Below are 21,496 nucleotides of genomic sequence, written 5' to 3' on the forward strand. Positions count from 1 at the left end.
CCAGAGAAAAGGATACAGAGTTTTAAAATCCCCAAGGAAAAACTATAACTTCCCCACCTAAGGCAGGGCTAAGGGGGGAAGAGTGGAACAATATTGACCCTGCAAAAGCAATTGAATTACGTGGGAGAAACCCCTTCTCAACCCGGGACTCGGCACCCCAGGAGATTCAGCAAAATTTTTATGAAAGGAAAGGTTGACAGCTGTCAACAATAAAGTTAAAACTGAAGTGAAAAAAGTGAAAAAAGAAGAGATTAATTGATGGGATTTTAAGAACTGTGAAAATTACTTTTCAGCCATGTTGGATTTGTTTTTGTTTTTTTTGTTTTTTGGAGTGGGACTGTTGAATCTCCATTGCTCTTTGTCTTCTAATCTCCCTGCTGCCCTTGAGTGAGAAAGAATGTCAACATCCGGAACATCTGTTTTCCAGAGGACAGTGTTAAAATTGCTTGGAAATCTTATAGATGGGCAACAACAGCTTAGAATTCAGCTAAGAGACGTTAGAGAACAGTGTCAGGAACTGAATAAAACTTTGCAGAATGAGATCAACAATGGAAAATTAATTCCTGAAGACAGAAGGCAAGAATATACAGAAGAAGAAGGAAATACCCAACAAGGAGAAGAGAAGGACCAGGACTTCATGGATAGTTCTGACCCTCTGGAATGGGAAAAACAAGAACTGGAATTGATTTCATGGGAAATGTGGGAAAATGTGAATAGGCAAGGAAAAGAGTGTGGGAAAATGGAGGGACAGAGGGAGGGGAAGGCTGGTGCATGGGTGGTAAAATGGGAAAGAATGGGAGTGGGATGAAAAAAAATTTTGAATTAAAAGTAAGGCAGGAAAAAAATGGATATGGATTTTGGTTTATATTAAGGAATATGAACTTGGATTATAATTTGGAATTGCTGTATTAAAATGGGGGAAAGGGTCTGGGGTGGAGGAGGTGGTAGTAAATATTTAAGGATAGAAGAAAGTTTATGAATTAGGAAGGATTAAATCTAGGAAAATTTCTTGGAGGAAGACTAGGCTAGGGAGAAAAAATATGAGGTTGATTTTAAAAAAAAAATGTTTCTTTGAAGGATATAAGTTGAAATTAGGGCATATGAATTGTTTGTCTAGATAAATAGCTTGGGGGCTTGCTCTCCCTTTCTTCCCCGCTGTCCCGGGGCCTCTTGGTGGCAGAGAGAGGTTCTGGGGGCGGGAGGGGGGGAGTGATAAACCAAGCTATAAAAGGGAACATCTTTAACTGCTCGTCGCCCATGGGCCTACTTGTGGCAGGGGGGGCACTGTGGGTTGGAGGGGTGGGAGAAGATGGATTTTATGTTAATTGAAATAAGAGGTAATGTGAAATGATAATGATATGCTGTATGAATTTAGGTTTAAAGACTATGAGCTGAATTGCTACAATGAAATTGCTATGATTGAGTAGGAGAAGATATGAAAATCAATGGGGAAGGATGAGGGGAAGTCACAAAAACAATGTTAACTAAAAGAGGATGAATATGTTTTGTTTTATTTTGTAAAATCAATAAAAATTAGATTAAAAAAAAAAAAAGGAAACGCCGTTTACCTTCCCGCCGGAGCGGTCCCTATTTATCTACTTGCACTTTTGACGTGCTTTCGAACTGCTAGGTGGGCAGGAGCTGGGACCGAGCAACGGGAGCTCACCCCATTGCAGGGATTCAAACCACCGACCTCCGGATCAGCAAGCCCTAGACTCTGTGGTTTAACCCACAGCGCCACCTGGGTCCTTATGATACATAGCTCTTATGATACATAGCTACATGCTTACTGAAGAAGCATGTTGGACTAAGTCCTTTTCTGATACTTTGCAACAAGTGGTTGTGCCATTTATGTTATTTTACATTGACTTGTTACAGCAGCCGGTTACGCCTGTTTATATAATTGACAATTGTGTTCGTAACTGAGGTTATTTTGTGTATGTTTGTAACCTGTCAACAGCCTGAAACGCCCTCCTTCGCCAACCAGGCCGTAGTGCAACTTGGTAATTTAGTAAATTTGGACTCTGGATTTAATCGTCGTATGCCGGGGGGGGGGGGCGGACTCTAGATAGCCAAGTGGCAGAATGATCCTTCAGTTGTGATGCAACTTCTCTTCTGCCACTCCACGTTTTGCAGCTGCTTCCACATTCCTAGTATGCTCAAGGGAAAAACAAAAGTTTGGCAGCCTCAGTTGAAAAAGAAAGAAAGAAAGAATTAGAGATACTCTGAGCATGTGATGCAGCAACAGAACTGCCAGCTTGTTTGCAAAGCTAAGCTGGGCCTGGTATGGTTTCAAATTGGGTGGAGGACCATGTGTTGATATTTCCTGCATTGCAGGGGATTGGAACAGATGACCTTTGGTACCCCTTCCAAGTCAACAATTCTATGAAGGACATGCAGTTTTGCAGTTTTTTTTAAAAAAGTTTTTTTTAAAAAAAAATCATTTTTATTTGATTTTACAAATGCAAAATTTACAACAATCGGAATATATATATATATCCATATACAGAGATTACTCCAAATCCCGCGACTTTCCCCCAGCCCCTCCATGGGGTCCCCTTTTGAACATTTACAACTGCATATTCTTCCATGCTCTAAATTTTATATCAATCCATATTGTCCATGGTGTTTGTTACACTACAAGCGGAATCGAAATCCTGCCAATGTTTCCATCTGCTTACAGTGGTATCCAAAATAAAAACTTAGTTGGTCTTTAAGGTGCTACTGAAGGAATTTTTTTATTTTGCTTCGACTCAGACCAACACGGCTACCTACCTGTAAGTAGTGGTATCCTAGATAACTTACAAATTTTCCCCATTCTTTTATAAAGTTGTTGTCCTCTTGGTTCCTGAGTTTTCCAGTCAGCTTTGCCATTTCGGCACAGTCCATCAGCTTGTTTTGCCATTCCTCTCTGGCAGGGAGTTTTTCTTCTTTTCATCTTTGGGCTACTAGCACCCGTAGTTTTGCATTTTAAACTGAATTAAACATACCACGGTCAGGATTATTGGAATAAAATGGGAACCTGCCTTTGCTGCCTTGATGCCCATCATGTTGACTTGGGAAAATAAGCATCCTTTTGTTGTAGAAAATGTTAATTAAAAAACGCAATCAAAAGGATATAAAGATGTACATGATGGTAAAATATACATGTCTAACTTATCACATTAGATTATAACTCGGAGGAGGAGGGCAAATTCATGGAGGGTGCATCTATAAATTGCTGCCAGCCATGATGAACGATGCGCTCTGCCTCCATGGCAGAAGAAATCAGTGCTTCTGAACACCAGTTGCAGGAAGCGACAGGAAGGGAGAGAGCTCTTGTGCTCAGACCCTGCTTGCTGGTTTCCCAGGGTGCATCTGGCTGGCCACTGTGAGAACTGGATGCTGGACTAGATGGGCCACACTGGCCTGATCCAGAAAACTACTCTTACGTCCTTATGGAGGCAGGCAGAAGGAGAGACAGAAAGCTGTGGTGGCCAGTGTCATCTGTGCTGGGACAGGGCCTGTTTGCTATTGCCCCCACCGTCCCCACTCTCTAGGGCAGGATTTCCCCAACTCTAGCTGTTTTTGGACTACAACTCCCATCATCCCTAGCTAGCAGCACCAGCGGTCGGGGATGATGGGAATTGTGGTTGAAAACCAGCTGGAGACCCAAGTTTGGGAAACATTGTGCTAGGGTAGTCATGGGTGGGGTGGGTGGGGTGGACTTTGGTAAAAGGTAAAGGACCCTTGAATGGTTAAGTCCAGTCAAAGGCGACTATGGGGTTGCAGCGCTCATCTCGCTTTCTGGCCAAGGGAGCCGGCGTTTGTCCACAGACAGCTTTCTGGGTCATGTGGCCAGCAGGACTAAACCACTTCTGGCACAATGGAACACCGTGACAGAAACCAGAGTGCATGGAAACACCACCCCCAGAGTGGTACCTATTTATCTACTTGTTTTCAAACTGCTAGGTTGGCAGGAGCTGGGACTGAGCAATGGGAGCTCACCCTGTCGCGGGGATTTGAACCGTCAGCCTTCCGATCAGCAAGCCCAAGAGGCTCAGTCGTTTAGACCACACCAATCCAAGCTGCACCGCTCTGCCTAGTGTTTTTACTTTTAGCCAAAATAACATTTGAGGCCGAAAACTCTGGCCCATCCCCAATACTGTCAGATTCCCTGCATTGTCCTCTGTCTCCTTTTGCCATTGTCAGGCAATAATTGCTGCCGCTCTGAGGGAATTGGTGGCGGCAGCTGCTGCCGCTGTCCGCCTGCGTGAGGGAGAAAGCCTCAATTAGAGCTCCTTTGAAGAGCGGTGATTTTGCTTGGGGGAATCCTGCGCGTTTAGCTCCGGCTGATTGAATTAAAAATGGCAGAATGGTCGCTGGCGAGGGGCTTCATTAAGTTTAGCTCAGATCACACTGGCTAATTGACTCAAACTGCTGCGACGAGGCACTCTGCTCCCTTACTGCAGGCAGGAGTGCCTCTGCGTCATCGCTTGGTGGCCCTTTTCTCCTAATTTCATTTGGGATTACGCCGCTGGAGTCTTTTCCCTTAGGGATGGCTTCCCTCTTTGGTGACGGGTCTCCCAGTGGCAACCTCGTAGCAAATTTAAAGACACATTTGATGAGGGCATCCCTCCACATCCACACAGATGTAGCGAATGCTAGTTGTCACCAGGGATGGGGCAAGAAAAAACCGGCAGAAGGCCCTCGGTGCTGGATCTCAGTGTCCGGGCAGAACAATGGGGGTGGAGACGCTCCTTCAGGTATACTGGATCAAGGCCATTTAGGGCTTTAAAGGTCAGCACCAACACTTTGAACTGTGCTCGGAAACGTACTGGGAGCCAGTGTAGGTCTTTCAAGGCCGGTGTTATGTGGTCTCGGCAGCCGCTCCCAGCCACCAGTCTAGCTGCCGCATTCTGGATTATTTGTAGTTTCCAAGTCACCTTCAAAGGTAGCTCCACGTAGAGCGCACTGCAGTAGCCCAAGCAGGAGATAACCAGAGCATGCACCACTCTGGCAAGGCAGTCCGCGGGCAGGTAGGGTCTCAGCCTGCGTACCAGATGAAGCTGATAGACAGCTGCCCTGGATGCAGAAGGCTGCAAGCAGGACCTGAGCCGAAGAGCAACTGGTATTCAAAAGCACTACTGACAGTGGAAGGAGAATGTCCCCACCATGGCTGGTAGCCATTTAGCTGAGTTTGAATCCAGAATACTTAAATCCATTTTGAATTAATGTCCAGCTCTTGGCCAGAGTGCCTTCTGAGCCGGCGCTGGAGCTTATGCTGAAATCTGATCCTCAGCTGTGTTCACGTCAGAGATGTCCAGGTGGGGGCAGAGGTTGGATATACAAACATATATTTGGGAGAACAGCCCAGATTTTCTGGGAAGAGGGTGGCCCTATCTGTCATTCACAGCTTCCATTTCCATTTCTACAATGGCTGGCTTTTCCTAAATAATATATATATATATATTTTTAAATGGATAGTTGTGCCATACCAGCAGCTGTGTATTGGCTCTATTTGTTTCCAATCGTCCGCCTGTTCTCTGGCACATCAGTTTTGGCACCAAACCCTTTGACTGGGATTGATGGACACATCTAAGAAAGAGTTGGCTGCCAGGCAGGCACTGGGCTTGGTCAATTGCATGTGGGCACCCAGGAGGACAACGAAGAGAGGGCAGCGAAGGGTCTTAAAATGTGGATTTAGCCTCCATCAGCAGCATGGGTGGAACGAAGAATCACGCTGGACATTTGGCATTGGCTGTGGGTTGGCGTTCAAATTTTATTCGAGGGTGGGGAGGGAGAAAGATGGCTGCAGAACCTGGGGGAACATAGATGAAGGCATTTCTTATCCGGGATTCTGGCCGATGGCTCCTTAGTTAGCAGGTAGCCCAGAATGGCTGGTTGACATTTCCATAGTGGGTCACTGTTCCTCGTTGTGTTAAAAGCATGCAAACTTTCCCCTAATAGGATTCCCTTGCCAGATTTACGTGTAAGCTAAACAAGCTATAGCTTAGGGGCCCCACTCTCTTGGGGGGCCCCCAAAAAATTAAAGAAAAAAAACCTGGATGTAAATTTCTCGAAGCCACCAACATGAGTCTGACCAAACTGCAGGAGGCGGTAGAAGACAGGAATGCCTGACGTGCTCTGGTCCATGGGGTCACAACTAAATGACTAAACAGCAATAAGATAAACAAACAAATAAAATAAAACCTACGTACAGCAACAGTGTTTTGTGTTGTGTAGGCTCCTATGATGTAATTAATGGGCCCCGTCAGCTAGCCTGCCCCCTAAAATATCACTGGTTTCAATTCAACAATTACTTTGATAAAATGCATACTTTGTTATGTATTTTAGACACCTATTAGGTCCGTAAATCACCATATAGCATATATTCAACACCAAAAACAGGGACAATTTGTTGTTGACAAAGGACATCTGGACATATACCTTCAGTAGCTTAGGGCCTCATCAGACCTAAATCCGGCCCTGAAGATGCCTTTCTGAACACATTTGGCGGCACAAAATTCAAACAGTTGCATCACAAAATTCAGAGGGGGATGGGATGTGAGTTTTGAAGCAAAGTTACATTTCAGTTCACATACAGTTTGGGGAAGTGTGAAATAGGTAGGTTTGTGTTAGAATGTGGACTGAAGTGAATTTCATTTTAAAAATTACACAAAAAGGTAAAAATCACATTTGTTGCCTACTTTTGCCTCCCACCAATCGTATTTCATAGAACCCAAAGGATCATCCAATCAAAAAACCCCTGCAATGCAGGAATCTCAACTAGATCATGCATGACAGGTGGCCATCCAACACCTGCTTAATAACTTCCAATGAAAGAGAGTCTGCAACCACTCGAGGGAGTCTGATCTATACCTAGGCCAGCGAGACTCGAGTTCAAACTTCTGCTGAGCCATAGAATCATAGAGTTGGAAGAGACCACAAGGGCCATCCAGTCCAACCCCCTGCCAAGCAGGAAACACCATCAAAGCATTCTTGACATATGCCTGTCAAGCCTCTGCTTAAAGACCTCCAAAGAAGGAGATTCCACCACACTCCTTGGCAGCAAATTCCACTGTCGATCAGCTCTTACTGTCAGGAAGTTCTTCCTAATGTTCAGGTGGAATCTTCTTTCTTGTAGTTTGAATCCATTGCTCCGTGTCTACTTCTCTGGAACAGCAGAAAACAACCTTTTTCTCTCCTCTATATGACATCCTTTTATATATTTGAACATGGCTATCATATCACCCCTTAACCTTCTCTTCTCCAGGCTAAACATGCCCAGCTCCTTAAGCCGTTCCTCATAAGGCATCGTTTCCAGGCCTTTTACCATTTTGGTTGCCCTCTTCTGGACACCTTCCAGCTTGTCAGTATCCTTCTTGAACTGTGGTGCCCAGAACTGGACACAATACTCCAGGTGAGGTCTGACCAGAGCAGAATACAGTGGTACTATTACTTCCCTAGATCTAGATGCTATACTCCTATTGATGCAGCCCAGAATTGCATTGGCTTTTTTAGCTGCTGCATCACACTGTTGACTCATGTCAAGTTTGTGGTCTACCAAGACTCCTAGATTCTTTTCACATGTACTGCTCTCAAGCCAGGTGTCTCCCATCCTGTATTTGTGCCTTTCATTTTCTTTGCCCAAGTGTAGTACTTTACATTTCCCCCTGTTAAAATTCATCTTGTTTGCTTTGGCCCAGTTGTCTAATCTATTAAAGTCATATTGAAGTGTGATCCTGTCCTCTGGGGTATTAACGGTAGCCACCCCTCCCAATTTGGTGTCATCTGCAAACTTGCTCAGGATGCCATGAAGCTCATGACTGAGAGCAAACTCACACAGCTGTCTGTCTGTCTGTCATCTTCTGGAACTGACCAATGTGGTGCTATCCAGATGTTGCCGCATCACAACTCCTGTCGTTTCTGCAGCATCTGGGTGGCCACTGGATCCCTAACCCTGACATCAGACATGCTAACGCAGAATCTGAGCTTCCTCCCCCCCCCCCCCCGCTTCTTAGAGGAGGCAAAGAGAAAAGAATGGTGATGCATTAATTTCATTCAGCAAAATAACGTATTGCATAAGCTGAAGGGCTCTCTTCCAGATCCTCCAGCTTCCTGTCTGTGTTAATGGTGTGCATATACAAAGCTGGGAATTGGCAGCCTTGTGTGACGTTCTCCATAAATATGTAATTATAGACCCAGAAAGAAAGGGAAAAGGGGGATGTGTTTTGTTGCTGGCGACTAATGGCTCCTATTGGAGCTGTTACAGGCTGTGATTTAAATGTACATAAAAGTTTTTTTTCCCTTTAAAAAAAACCTGAATTATTCATTTGGTAGTACAAAAGATTTCCAGGAAAAAAGTACCAAAGCCATCTGTTCTCCCTCTTCCTTTAGCTTCATTCAGAAGGAAGATTGAACAAGTTGAATTCTGCATGTATATTCTGTGTGTTCCGTCCCTTGAATCTAAATTTCATAACCAGGGCGAGGGGTCTGAAACTGATCGGCGGCAACGAAGCAGATTTTGGTTGAACATGATTATTATTCATTATTATTTTTCTTTTCATTTCTACCACGCCGTATATTTTTAAGGGGTGGGGGATCTCAAAGCGGTTTACAACCCACATTAAAACATCAAATGAAACAAGCCAGAATAAAAAGTTTACTGGAGGAAGTGAAATTATAAAGTACAAGTTCGGAGCAACGTAATTAACAGGGAACTCAAATATTGTCTTAAAATATTTCAAAATAAAACGTTACAAAAGAGCTCAAGTACAGATTGCACATTTAGCACAGTTGACCCCCCCCCCCAAAAAAGCCACTGGCTGATCCCCCCCCCGCCACCTCCTAGCTCCCCTCCTTCCTTCTGGCCTTCATAAAACATAAGATGAGCTTCTTGGGTCAGGCCAATGGCCCATCTAATCCAGCATCCTGTTCTCACAGCAGCCAACCAGATGCCTGTGGAAAACCTGCCAGCAGGATCCGAACACAAGACTCCCCTCCTGTGTCTTCCAGCAACTGGTTTTCAGAAGCATTCCCCCCCCCCCAACAGTGGAGGCAGAGCGGAGTCCCCATGGGCCTTCTCATCCATGAATTTGTCTAATCCTCTTTTAAAGTCCTTGACCCCTTTGTTGTTGTTTTTGTTGTTACAGCATTTTGGTTTCTGACGTCTAGTAGTTTGGTGTGTAACGCAGCGTCCAGGTTCACCCTCTCCGATAAGGTTTAGGAGAAATGAGAGTCCAGGCTCGGCTCACGTCGCAGATTAAAAACGCTTAAGATGGAGACATTTCTATCCCAGTGTTGAGCCTCCCAGTTCTCCTAGTTGTGTGCATTGCGTGACATGGAGAGTTCCAAAAATGCGCTCCAAATCTCTTGGAAGCTGGTATTTTCATGCAGTTTATAGAGCAGGGTTTTCTCATGGCTTGCTGGTTGCAGGAGTTCTTCTATCCAGTTTTTCATGCTTGGCCTTTCCAATGTTGGAGGATTATTCTTAGAAATGTTTTCTAGTCAGGAGGCTGCTGGCAGGGCACTGCCTGGTAACAGAAGCTCATCTTACTGCTTTGACATTTAGAAAAATGTATATATTATCCTTTCTAGCAACAAAGTGGTGCTTGATCCCAAGAAAGTGTTTAGTCCCAGGCTAGCGGAAGCAAATCCCCTCTTCTTCAGAACACAAGGGGATCCTACTGGATGAACTGCGCTCTGCATGAAGGAATCCTTTATTTTATTTGTCTCGATTCTTCTAACGTTCAGTTTCGCCGGATGTCCATGAGTTCCAGTCAGCGAGAAAAACTTTTCTCGATCCTTCTTCCCCATGACATGCTTAGTTTTATAAACTTCCACCATGTTGCCTCTTACTTAAACTAAAAACCTCCAAACCCTGCAACCTTTCTTCATAGGCGAATCGCTTCTTCCTGTAGCCCCCACTTGCTCTATGATTTAAGTGAGTTTACCATCCAAAAGTGTGCATGCTCAGAGTATTCTCTCTCTCTCTCTCTCTCTCGCTCTCTCTCTCTCTCTCTCTCTCTCTCACACACACACACACACACACACACACACAATCACCTCTATGGAGTGGCTGCATGGACAGGTAGAAGAAAATGCTTTATGCTGACCTTCGGAAGAACTGAAGTCATGCACACAGCCAACTAAAGGGGGCGCTGCAAGGCCATTAAATGCAGAACCCAAAACAGGGTGGTGGGGAACTGTGCTTAGTCCAGTGACCACATTCCCCGTCTGAGCCATCTCAGCCATCTCGGCTGTCAGCTTCCTCCTCCTCTTCCATCTCAAAGTTGCCCTTGTAGAAAGGAGGATGGAGATGAAACTCGAATCAGTTGGACCTGCCTGCAATTGGCTCTGACCACTGGAGCCAACTCCAAAGGGCCCCTACAAAGTCAATGGGCAATGTCGAAACCCTTCGTTGTGGGCACCCACAATCTTTGACGCGAGATGGCACCTATGGCTCTGGCTCTGACCTTTCATGGACGCTTGCTCCACCTGCTGTTGGCCTCCTGCCTTGCATCCTAGCAGTCTCTTCTAGGTGCCAGCCACTGCTGAGTTCAGCATTGCAAATTAATTCGGTTTCTCTTCACCCACCCATCTTTCCCTCCGACAGGGTGATGCCAACAGATCCGACACCGATGAGGACAAGACATCCATCAACTTTGAGGAAGAGCTTGAGAAGCTGAAGGAACTCCGTGCTTCTGGTAAGCTGGGATGCCGTTCCCATGGTGGGGCACCTACAAGTCCATTGCGGTGATCGAGGTACTGCCCAACCGAAACGAGTGTGCGCTCAGCCAGCCAGCCCCCTGCTCAGCTGCCTGCCTTCTAACTTACAAACACCCCAGGGGGTTTCCCTATCAGCTTTTTATGAAAATCCCCACCCCAGACTTCTACCTTTCACTGTCATAAAAATCCTCTACATGGTTTATGTAAAAACAATATAAATACAATAACATTCAATTTTAAAATTCCAAAAAATGAGATAGAGTGGAACCTCAGTTGTCAAACACTTTGGAAGTCAAACGTTTCAGCTTTCAAATGCCGACCACCCAGAAGGGAATGCTTCCATTTTCGAACGCACCTCAGGAGTTGAACGGCTTCCGAGGCTCGTTTCTCCATTTTTTCAATGGATTTTGCTGACCGGCAATTGCGCCTCGGTTGTCAAACGTTTCGGAAGTCGAACGGTCTTCCGGAACGGATTACGTTCGACGACTGAGGTTCCACTGTACGGACAAAGTGTGATTGTGTATCACGAAACCAAGCAGCCGATAAAGCAATGAAAAATTAAAAGTCCTAAAAAGGACATTTCAGGACATTATGAGTTCTGTTCTCCAGCTGATTCAAATTACAGATCCGTTGGGAAATGGGAGCCTGTTTGCTTCTGTCATTGATTGCTGGAGAAGGCATTAGCTGTCATTGGGGGAAGGCACTCTGCGAGGAAAAGAACGTCAGATCTTCATGATGTCTAGATCAGTGTTTCTCAACCAGTGTGCCTCTAGATGTTTTGGGACTACAACTCCCATCATTCCTGACCACTGGTCTTGCTAGCTAGGGATGATGGGAGTTGTAGTCCCAAAACATCTGGAGGCACACTGGTTGAGAAACACTGGTCTAGATCCTAGATGTTCTCTTTTAGGGTGGGGCAATCCAATTGAGAAAGTTTTCAGTGCTGCTTTCGGTCCATGTGCTTCAAGTATCCAGCTATAAGTCAGAATAGCATTGCACATCCCCGGTGACCGTCATACCGAGGCAGCTGCTGAGAATTTGGTTGCTCTGACCATGCCCTTGACAAGAGCTTTTCCATCTTCCAGAGCTGAAGATGTACTCTCTCGCCGTCACCCCCAATGGCCACCTGGAGGGCAAGGGGAGCATGCCCCCTCCGATCATCATGCGCACTGCTGCCACGCCCATGCCCACCCCAAAGTGTTCCCCGCACATGGATGCCGTCTACCCCTTTGCGGACTCCAGAAGAGGGAGCAACGCCTCGATCGACCCGCTGAGCTTCGACCAAAAGTCCATGGTATTTTACAAGTGTTGCTGGTAGCTGGCATTTGGGCAGAGCAGGGCGGGTGAAGGCTGCTTTGCAATTGGGCACACAAAGTACTTGGGACCCCCATCTTTTGATGGATTGCCTCTCCTCATATCCACCAATCTGGGCGCAGAGATTGGCAAGGGGGTGCCTTCTCACCTGTGGAGGGAGGTTTGCTGGATGGTGACACAGAACAGAGCTACTCCCATGGTGGGGAACGTTTTTCAGCCCAGGGGCCCAATTCCCTTCTGGGCAGCTGTCCAGGGGCTGCATGCAAGTGGGGGGAGGCAGAGGCAAAAGTGGGCGGAGCAATGAATGTAAATTTTACCCAGTGGAGGCAGGTCCTTTATGGCAAATGGGGCACTGCCCCACCAAGCTCACAGAATAAAATAAAACACAAGGAGATAATTAAAAGCAAAACAATACGTCCCCTTCCCAAAGACATGTTTAAAACATAGCTGCCAAGTACCCCGTTTTCCCTGGGAAACCCCCGTTTTTACTTACCTTTTCCCGGTGGTCCCCCGTATCACTTCGTCTCCCGTTTTTCTCCGTTATTTTCTCCTGCCGGCAGCCATTTTTTTCTGATTTGCCCTTCTATGGGCACAAAAAATGGCCGCCGCCGGCTTCAAAAGTAGCTTCTACGCATGACCGGAAGTGTGTCGATGCAACATCCGGTGTCGCCCTGCCCGTCTACGGGCACCAAAAATGCCCGCCGCCGACACCGACACCGGAAGTCGCGTCGACGTACTTCCGGTCATGCGTAGAAGCTACTTTTGAAGCCGGCGGCGGCCATTTTTTGTGCCCATAGAAGGGCAAAGCGACACCGGAAGTTACGTCGACGCAACTTCCGCTGTCACACGGCTGCCGGTCCCGGATTCTGCAGTCCGGGACTTGGAAGGTAAGTTAAAAGGCTATAGGATATCAGTCAGCCAAAGGCCTGGTTGAAGAGGAACGTTTTTGCATGGCGCCTAAAGATGTATCGTAAAGGCACCAGGTGAGACTCCCTGGGGAGAGCATTCCACAACAGGGAGCCACCACAGAGAAGGCCTGTTCTTGCGTTGCCATCCCCTGGACCTTACATGGAGGAGGCACACAAAGAAGGGCTTCAGAGGATGATTGCAGGATCTGGGTCAGTTCATATGGGGAGAGGTGGTCTTTGAGGTATTGTGGTCATTCCCGAGCTGTTTAAGGCTTTAAAGGTCAAAACCAGCACTTTGAATTGGGCCCGGATGCTCATTGGTAGCCAGTGCGGTGTCAGGCCAGGATCGGTGCAATATGCTCTTGCCCTTGTAGAACTCAGCAGGTGGGGAGGTTGCAAACAGGGAAGTCAGGGGGAACGGAAAAGCAGAAAACTACACCACTGCCTCATTAACGGCAGCCATTCACAAAAGCGCAGACACCCTGTTGTTGGTAAGCCAACTAACTGTAGGGTTTAGTAAGCCAGACTTATGGAGGGCACATCTTTGAATGGCTATTAACCCTTATCGAAACAAAATAAAAAAAATCCTTCCAGCAGCACCTTAGAGACGAACTAAGTTTGTCATAGGTATGAGCTTTCGTGTGCATGCACACTTCTTCAGATACACAAGTCTGCATGCACACGAAAGCTCATACCTATGACAAATTTAGTTGGTCTCTAAGGTGCTGCTGGAAGGAATTTTTTTATTTTGTTTCGACTACGTCAGACCAACACGGCTACCTACCTGTAACTATTAACCCTGATGTTTATGTTCTGCCCCGACAGTTGCAGGCAACAATGCTTCTGAAAAACCAGCTGCTGCAAACCACAGAAGAGGAGAGGGCTCTTGTGCTCCGGTCCTGCTTTGCAGGTTTCCCAAAAGAGACATCCGGTTGGCCACTGTGAGAACAGGACACTGGACTGGATGGGCCACTGGCCTGATCCTGCAGCCTGTTCTTAATTTCTTCCTTCCACCCTGTTTCCACAGGATGTGGCCAAGGAGCAAGCCTGAGCACAACAGCACTCTTCCCAGTTGTCACGCCCAGAAGCTGGCCTTCAGAGGTGGACCATTGCCATCATGACTAGTGGCCCAAAACAACCTTTCCCTCCATGGAATAGCCTTATCATCGCCCATGGCTCACAGCCAGGTTGTCGTTGGCTCCTTGCCATGATGGCATCCCCTGCCCTGACTTGCCCTGGGTTGCTTGCCTTCTTCTGGCCGGGGGTGGGGAAACTGTGGCTCTCAATCTATCTCCGGACACACATAATCCCTGGGGGCCGTCCATGCTAGCAGGGGCTGATGGGTGCTGGGATGCCAGGCTCCCCAGCCCTTTCTCCTGGCAGCTCTGACCTGCTCCCCGCCCTCTCTCAGTCCAGCCTCCGCAGCTCGCCCTGTGCCAACTGGGGCACCAGCAGCAACTGGGGCAGCCGCCGGTCCAGCTGGAACAGCCTCGGGCGAGCGCCCAGCCTGAAGAAGAAGAGCCAGTGTGGCGAGCGCGAGTCCCTGCTCTCGGGGGAAGGGAAAGGCAGCACCGACGACGAGGCAGAGGATGCCAAGCTCAGCGCTGTCAGCCGGCCCCCCTTGCACCGCCGGGCGGAGTCTCTGGACTGCAGAGGCGCCCTGGAGATGCCCGAACTCCTCCAGGTCCCCGGGGTGCGCCACCACCCCTTGAGCGTCAGCCCCGTGGCAATGCTGCCCGCCGAGTACCCGGACTGCAATGGCAAGATGCTCCACGTGCCCAGCGAGTTCTACCTGCACGTGGATGGGCACAAGGACGACACGCTCGACTACGATGACGACATGGAGGACGTAAGTCAGAACCGGCGAACGGAAGGCGGGACCTCCTTCCTCGCCAGTGGCCCTTAATGTACACAGGGGGTGTCTATCTTATTATTTACTTACTGCCGCCTTTCTCAACCTGGGGTCCCCAAAGGTTGTTGGACTACAAATCCTAACATCCTTGACCACTGGTCCTGCCAGCTATGGATGATGGGAGCTGTAGTCCAACAACATCTGGGGATGAGAATGGCTGGCTTATTTCATTCATACCCCAGTGGTGCAGCAATAAAACTGCTACCACATTTGTAGAAGCTAATCAGGATCTGGCCTTGCCAATCCCCCTCCATGTAACAAGGCAGTGTGCAGCCCATGGGTTCCATGTCTAAACCACTGAGCCTCTTGGGCTTGCTGATCAGAAGGTCTGCGGTTTGAATCCCTGCGACGGGGTGAGCTCCCGTTGCTCTGTCCCAGCTTCTGCCAACCTAGCAGTTTGAAAGCACACCAGTGCAGCAGGAAGGTAAACGGTGTTTCCATGCACTCTGGTTTCCATCACGGTGTTCCATTGCGCTAGAAGTGGTTTAGTCCTGCTGGCCACATGACCCGGAAAGCTGTCTGTGGACAAATGCCGGCTCCCTCGGCCTGAAAGCGAGATGAGCACCGCACTTCCTAGTCGCCTTTGTCTGGACCTAATTTTCCAGGGGTCCTTTACCTTTACCTTTTCCTCCATGTCAAAGTAGTGTCACAGCCCACTTGATATGAAGAGTTGGACCACCCTGATATAGACATTATAGATCTGTAGACTTCATAGATCCATAGCCTGGTTTTCATATATTCAAGACCCTCACCAAAATAGCCATGTGGGGGCCAGGCGGGAGGCATGGAGATGAGCTATTCAACTGGATCAGGTCGGTGAAGGGATCCTTCTGAGCCCCTAGGGCTTTCAGCCAATGCCCAGCTCGGCTGGCAGCTGGCACCCTTCGCTCAAGAAATTGGGCGTCAAATGTGAAAGGTTGGGGAATGCCTTATTTTCTCATTCTCCTGCCGTTCCTCCAAAGAGCTCCAGGCCGCTCAAAGGAAGGATATAATAAAAGTCTTGTCTTCCATCCAGAGTTACTGCTACAGGATTCATAAGGCCCTGGAGCCCTACAAGCCAGAGTGGTGCAAGACTCATGAGGACTGGTCACTCTATTTGTTTTCACCTCAGAATCGGTAAGAGCGCCTCAGCAGGGATGGGAGAATCCTCTCCTCCTCGCCCTAATCCAAATCCAAATATAACTTATTTACAGTCAACCAACCATAATCAGACACAATCCCCATTAGGTTCATTGAAATTGGTGGACCTAAGTTAGTCACCTTCATTAATTCCATCGAGTCTGCTCTAACTACCAATGGCTAACCCAATATAAAAGGTACATAGTATTAAAATATGTAAGTTCATTAAAAGGCAGGGGGGGACAAAAGGCGACCATAGGTTATCTAAGCAAAATGACTACATTAGTAGAAAAGGGGTATATGATTTATTTAGACTTCAGTGACCGGATATTTATTTACTTATTTGCTTATTTGTTTATTTGTTTATTTGTTTATTTATTGCCCGCCCATCTGGCTGGGTTTCCCCAGCCATTCTGGCCGTCTCCCAACAGAATAATAATTATAAAAATAAAAATACGATAAAACATCAAACATTAAAAACTTCCCTAAACAGGGCTGCCTTCAGGTGTCTTCTAAAAATCAGGTAGCTGTTTATTTCCTTTGACATCTGATAGGAGGGTGTTCCACAGGGCAGGTGCCACTACCGAGAAGGCCCTCTGCCTGGTTCCCTGTAGCTTCCCTTCTCACAGTGAGGGAACCGCCAGAAGGTCCTCAGAGCTGGACCTCAGTGTCCAGGCAGAATGATGGGGGTGGCGGCGCTCCTTCAGGTATACAGGACAGAGGCCATTTGGGATACAGTATGTAAAATACATAAAATCAGGCGAGAGGGGGGAATCAGGAAGCAGTTGCGAATTTCCCAAGGGAAATTGCAATGTTTAGAAATCTTGCCGCTTGGGATTCAGGTGTTTTCCCGACAGCTGCTAGTTTTACATAGCTTTAAAAAGCCATCGGAATTGGTGGCCATCCCTACTTCTTGTGAGAGGGAGTTCCATAGTTTAGCACTGGCATGGGCCTACTCTGTGTCTCTCTGTTAGAGGCAAAGGGGCACCCTTTGGTAAAGATTATTAAAGTGGAGCCTACGCTTCCCACCTAGCCTGGAGTTATTACTAGCTTTGCACAACCCTGCGCAGGACAAACAGAAGGGTGGACAACCCCATAGGGGCTCAGTTCCAGGCCTAGGGGCAGCAAGGGAGAATGTCTCTGAAGGGAACAGGAGATCTGTAGGACATGACAGAGTAGGTTCCGGTTATAAGGGGCGGTGAGGGAGAAAAGCATAGATTCTGAGTGATGGAATGAGGGCCATGGGCGAGGGTGTATTGGGACAAGCAAGCGCAGAGAAATGATGAGGGACGAGATCCGCGAGCCAGCGGAGGGATTTCAGGAGCGGCATCAGAGTGGTAAGCAGCTGTGCTCTCGTCTTCAAGGCTTCGGGCCAACTGCCAGAAGGTCATCGCGCACAAGATGTTCGACCACATCGTTCTCGTCTTCATCTTCCTCAACTGCATCACCATCGCGTTGGAGAGGCCGGATATTGACCCCAACAGCATGGTGAGCTCCAGAAAGTGCCCCCATTGCTGGGAGATCAGATGCTAAAAAGCGCTTTGCAGCCTGAAAACTTTAAGCGGAAGGAGAAAGCAGGGAGAAGGGTCATGTGGCTGCCCAAGACTACAACTCCCATCATCCCTGACCATTGGGTCATGCTACAAAAAACGCAACCTGCTGAGAAAATTACATATAATGTCTAATTTATCTCCACCTAGGGGTAAACAATGTAGTAAATAGCAGTGGCACTCAACCGCTCTGTCATGTAAGTCCAAATAAAGTAATACAACAAATGTTCAAAAAGGACCCAATATATGCGGATCCCATGAAGTGCGAAGTCACATAAGTAGATGCAAGCAGAACAAGGTTTTCCGGAATAAAAACAACCTGTTTGGCCTTTTGGCTTCTTCAGCCGCTTGAGGCCTAAGTGATGTAAAAAGATGCGAATGAAAACCTCTTCTTATACATTCATATAACAAAATGATCTATTCGATATTATAAATACATACCAACATAAGATTATAACCAGGAATACCACAAGTATTTCTAAGGTTTACAACCTTAGGATCCACATATATTGTATGTAATTTTCTCAGCAGGTTGCGTTTTTTTTGTGGTTTATGCTTGAACTGTACGTGACCTAGGTTCTTTTGGTGTTGGATTGCATTGGGTCATGCTGGCTGGGAACGATGGGAGTTGGAGCCCAAAAACATAGGAGCACCATGATCCCCCACCCACCCATGCACACCCTCCGACATTTCTCCAATGAAAATAGGGGCGTCCCATTCCATAAAGATAATTTTACTATTTATATCCCACACATCTTACTGGGTTGCCCCAGCCACTCTGGGCAGCTTCCAACATATGTAAAAACATCATAAAACATTGAATTTTTTTATAAAAGAAACACACAACTATACAAGACTGCCTTCAGACAGCTCGGGAGTCAGATAACTCCATTCCCTCCAACATTTCTCCAATGAAAATAGGGTCATCCCAAGGAAAAAGTGAGACATTCGGGGATCAAATCAGAAACCGGCACGGCTTCTCCAAATCAGTGATATCCCTGGAAAATATGGGTGAAGCTTCTTCAGCCCTCCCTCATAGGAAGCCTTCTGAGGCCGTGCCAGATGTGGGTTGGGCCAGATGCAGAAGGGGAGCCAGTAGGGGAGGGAAAGCCAGGGTGTGGCTAATTCTTATCTGTACCGTAGGCTACATCCCAGCCTCTCAAAAGCCAGAGTTCTCTCCACACTCATCCACACATGTATCTCTCCATCCTCTGTCTGGCCAAGCAAGAGGCATAGTTCAAGGACTGGGAAGAAGGCCTGTGCTCTGGCACCCTACAGGATAGACTACTGCAATGTGCTCTTTGCAGGGCTGCCCTTGAGGTTGGTCTGGAAGCTGCAGCTAGCATAAAATGTGGCGTCTCGACCACTCACGGAGGCAGAATGTAGCAGCCGTGTTCTGCTGCTGCTGAAGGAATTGTTCAGGCTGCCCTCCTCTCTCCCCATCCATTTTTTCCCTTTCACATCATGCCTTTTGTAAGCCTGGACTCAGCAAAAAAAAAGGGGGTTGTTTTTTTTAAAGCTGAAAAGCAGGATTTAAAAACAATCCTTAAATAAACTATGTATTTGTCCTTCCCTGTGACTACATTATGCAAAGTTTGTTTTGTTTCTTAAGTAGGCTAAAGCTTCAGTCCTATGCAGAATTTCCTAAAACAAAGGAAGTCCAACTGAATTCATCGAAACTTCATTCCCCTCACACACAAAAAAAGTTTAGAATGTGGATTCAAGTTTCAATCTGTTTTCAGTCTACTATTGTTTTACCTTTTTGAAAGTCTTGACTTAGTGTTGTTCATTGCTCTTAATAATAACTTTATTGTTTTCTCTTCTCTGTAAACCACTTTTTTTCTACAATCAAGTGATGTAGAAATATATATACAGTGCTTTTTTTCTGGGGGGGGGACGCAGGGGAACGCATACCCCTACACATTTTGTGAATCTTTGTACTTTTGTCCATTTACTGTATTTATTTTCCCCGATTTGAACTATAAAATGGTGATTTTCTTGAGTCAAAATGAGAGTACCCCTAAACATTTGGGGGGGGGAGCACTGGATAAAACAACCAAAATGTCTAAAAACAAATCCAACACAGATGCAGATGGAGAAAGATCTCTACAGTCATACCTTGGAAGTCAAACAGAATCCATTCCGGACGTCCGTTTGACTTCCAAAATGTTTGAAAACCAAAGTGTGGCTTCTGATTGGCTGCAGGAACCTCCTGTAGCCAATCAGAAGCCGTGGAAGCCTGTCATACTTGGGTTTCCCTCACCAAAAAAAGTTTAGAATGATGATGCAAATTTTCATCTGTTTTTATCCTACTCTTGTTTTACCTTTTTGAAAGTCTTAAATTAGTGTTGTTCATTGCTCTTATCAACAACTTTATAGTTTTGTCTTCTTTTTAAACCACTTTGAGGGGGTTTTCTACAATCAAGTGACACACAAACACACACACAGACACCTCGGGTTTTCGAGTGTCTCGGAAGCTGAACACTTTGTAACCCAAACACCAAAAACCCAGAAGTAAATGCTTCCGTTTTTTAATGCACCTTGGAAGTCAAATAGCTTCCATTGGATGTTTTTCTATTTTTTCCATTGAACTTGCAGCCAGCCCTTTGCGCCTTAGTTTTTGAACATTTTGGAAGTCGAATGGTCTTCTGGAACAGATTATGTTCAAGAACCGAGGTACCACTGTATATATATCCGCCCTGAGGGTAACCACATGGCATTGTGGATTGAGCAGTCTGCCCACTCGCTCATACCTTTTCTCCCTCCCTCCATTATTATTATTTTTACAGGAGCGGATATTCTTGAGCGTCTCCAACTATATTTTCACTGCCATCTTTGTCGCCGAGATGATGGTCAAGGTAAAGCTGAACCAGAAGGCATGCAGAAAGGAAGCCATCAGAGCTTGGTCCTGGTCTTATTTCCACTATATGTGTGTACAGTGAAAACCAATGTACCCATTATGCAGAATGGGATGGTTGACTGAGATGGTAGAATTGTAGTGTGCACCACTTTAGCCTATGAAGAGAGATTTCATAGTTCTGGTAAATATGCTGCCTTGTGGTAAAGAGGGCATAATCTGCAGGGCATAATCTAGCACAAAAGATCATAGAACTGTTGAGTTGGAGGGTACCACAATGGTCATCTAGTCCAACCCCCTGCAATAGAGGAATATTTTGCCCAACGTGGGGCTCGAACTCACAACATGAAATTAAGAGTCATGCTCTACCATCTGCGCTATTCCAGTCAAGTGAGAGTGATGCTTGATGCATGAGGGGGGCCTTCAAAAATTTTAGCTCCCTACAGTCTGAAGTTTCATAGTCATGAAATCTATTACCTTTGTTAGTAATGGTCATTATGTTGCAATTTAAAAAAAAGAGGGGTGCTGCTGTTGCTTAGCAACCAAACATAATGACATTATCTTTGCTGAGGTAGCACATGGTCCAATTGGCTATGTGGACCTTAGGGAGTTTCCCCTGTGTATATTGAGCTGAATGTCTTCCTGTCCTGTATAAGGCTGAAGCTAAGAAAGAAAGAAAACCCTCTCTATTCCTTCCTCCTCAAATTATACTCTGTTCCGTTCAGTTTTCCTCTGTAAAGTGTTATCAGTTTGTAAGGAAGGAATCTAACATCTTAGTCTACCACTGGGGATTGCTGGTGGGAAGACAATGAGTGGTCAGAAAGGGAGAAGACTGGGAAGATGAGATGTTGGAAGGTAACAGCGCTCAGTGAGCGGGGGGAATCTGTGGCAGAGAAAAGGCAGAAGCAGGAGAGGAGGGAGGCCAAGAGATGAGTCTGGCTGGCAAAGAGCCACAAGTATCTCCCCCTCCTGCTGTAACAATCTCCCCTCCCCGCTTGTCTCCCAGAACCAGAAGAGGCATGAAAATGGCAGAGGAGAGGGTTGGCTTCACACAGGCACAGTCTCTGATTGCTTGGGGGGGGACCCTGGAGAGGAGGGAACTTAGATGGCTGTGGGGAGGCTGGGA

The 21,496-nt window shown here is 46.7% G+C and overlaps 1 protein-coding gene across 2 annotated transcripts in view; it reads left to right on the top strand.

Moving 5' to 3' along the window:
• CACNA1H (calcium voltage-gated channel subunit alpha1 H) overlaps window positions 1-21,496 on the top strand; it is a 393,193-nt gene that overhangs the window by 319,130 nt on the left and 52,567 nt on the right. For both annotated transcript variants that reach the window (XM_060282381.2, XM_035130681.3), the window contains exons 15-20: window positions 10,598-10,688; window positions 11,796-12,004; window positions 14,344-14,781; window positions 15,860-15,960; window positions 17,328-17,451; window positions 20,303-20,371. In XM_060282381.2, the coding sequence (XP_060138364.2) occupies window positions 10,598-10,688; window positions 11,796-12,004; window positions 14,344-14,781; window positions 15,860-15,960; window positions 17,328-17,451; window positions 20,303-20,371 (1,032 nt within the window). The remainder of the gene's footprint in view (window positions 1-10,597; window positions 10,689-11,795; window positions 12,005-14,343; window positions 14,782-15,859; window positions 15,961-17,327; window positions 17,452-20,302; window positions 20,372-21,496) is intronic.

This window comes from Zootoca vivipara, chromosome 13 (assembly GCF_965207765.1).
Source record: "Zootoca vivipara chromosome 13, rZooViv2.hap1.1, whole genome shotgun sequence".
Classification (NCBI taxonomy): domain Eukaryota; kingdom Metazoa; phylum Chordata; class Lepidosauria; order Squamata; family Lacertidae; genus Zootoca; species Zootoca vivipara.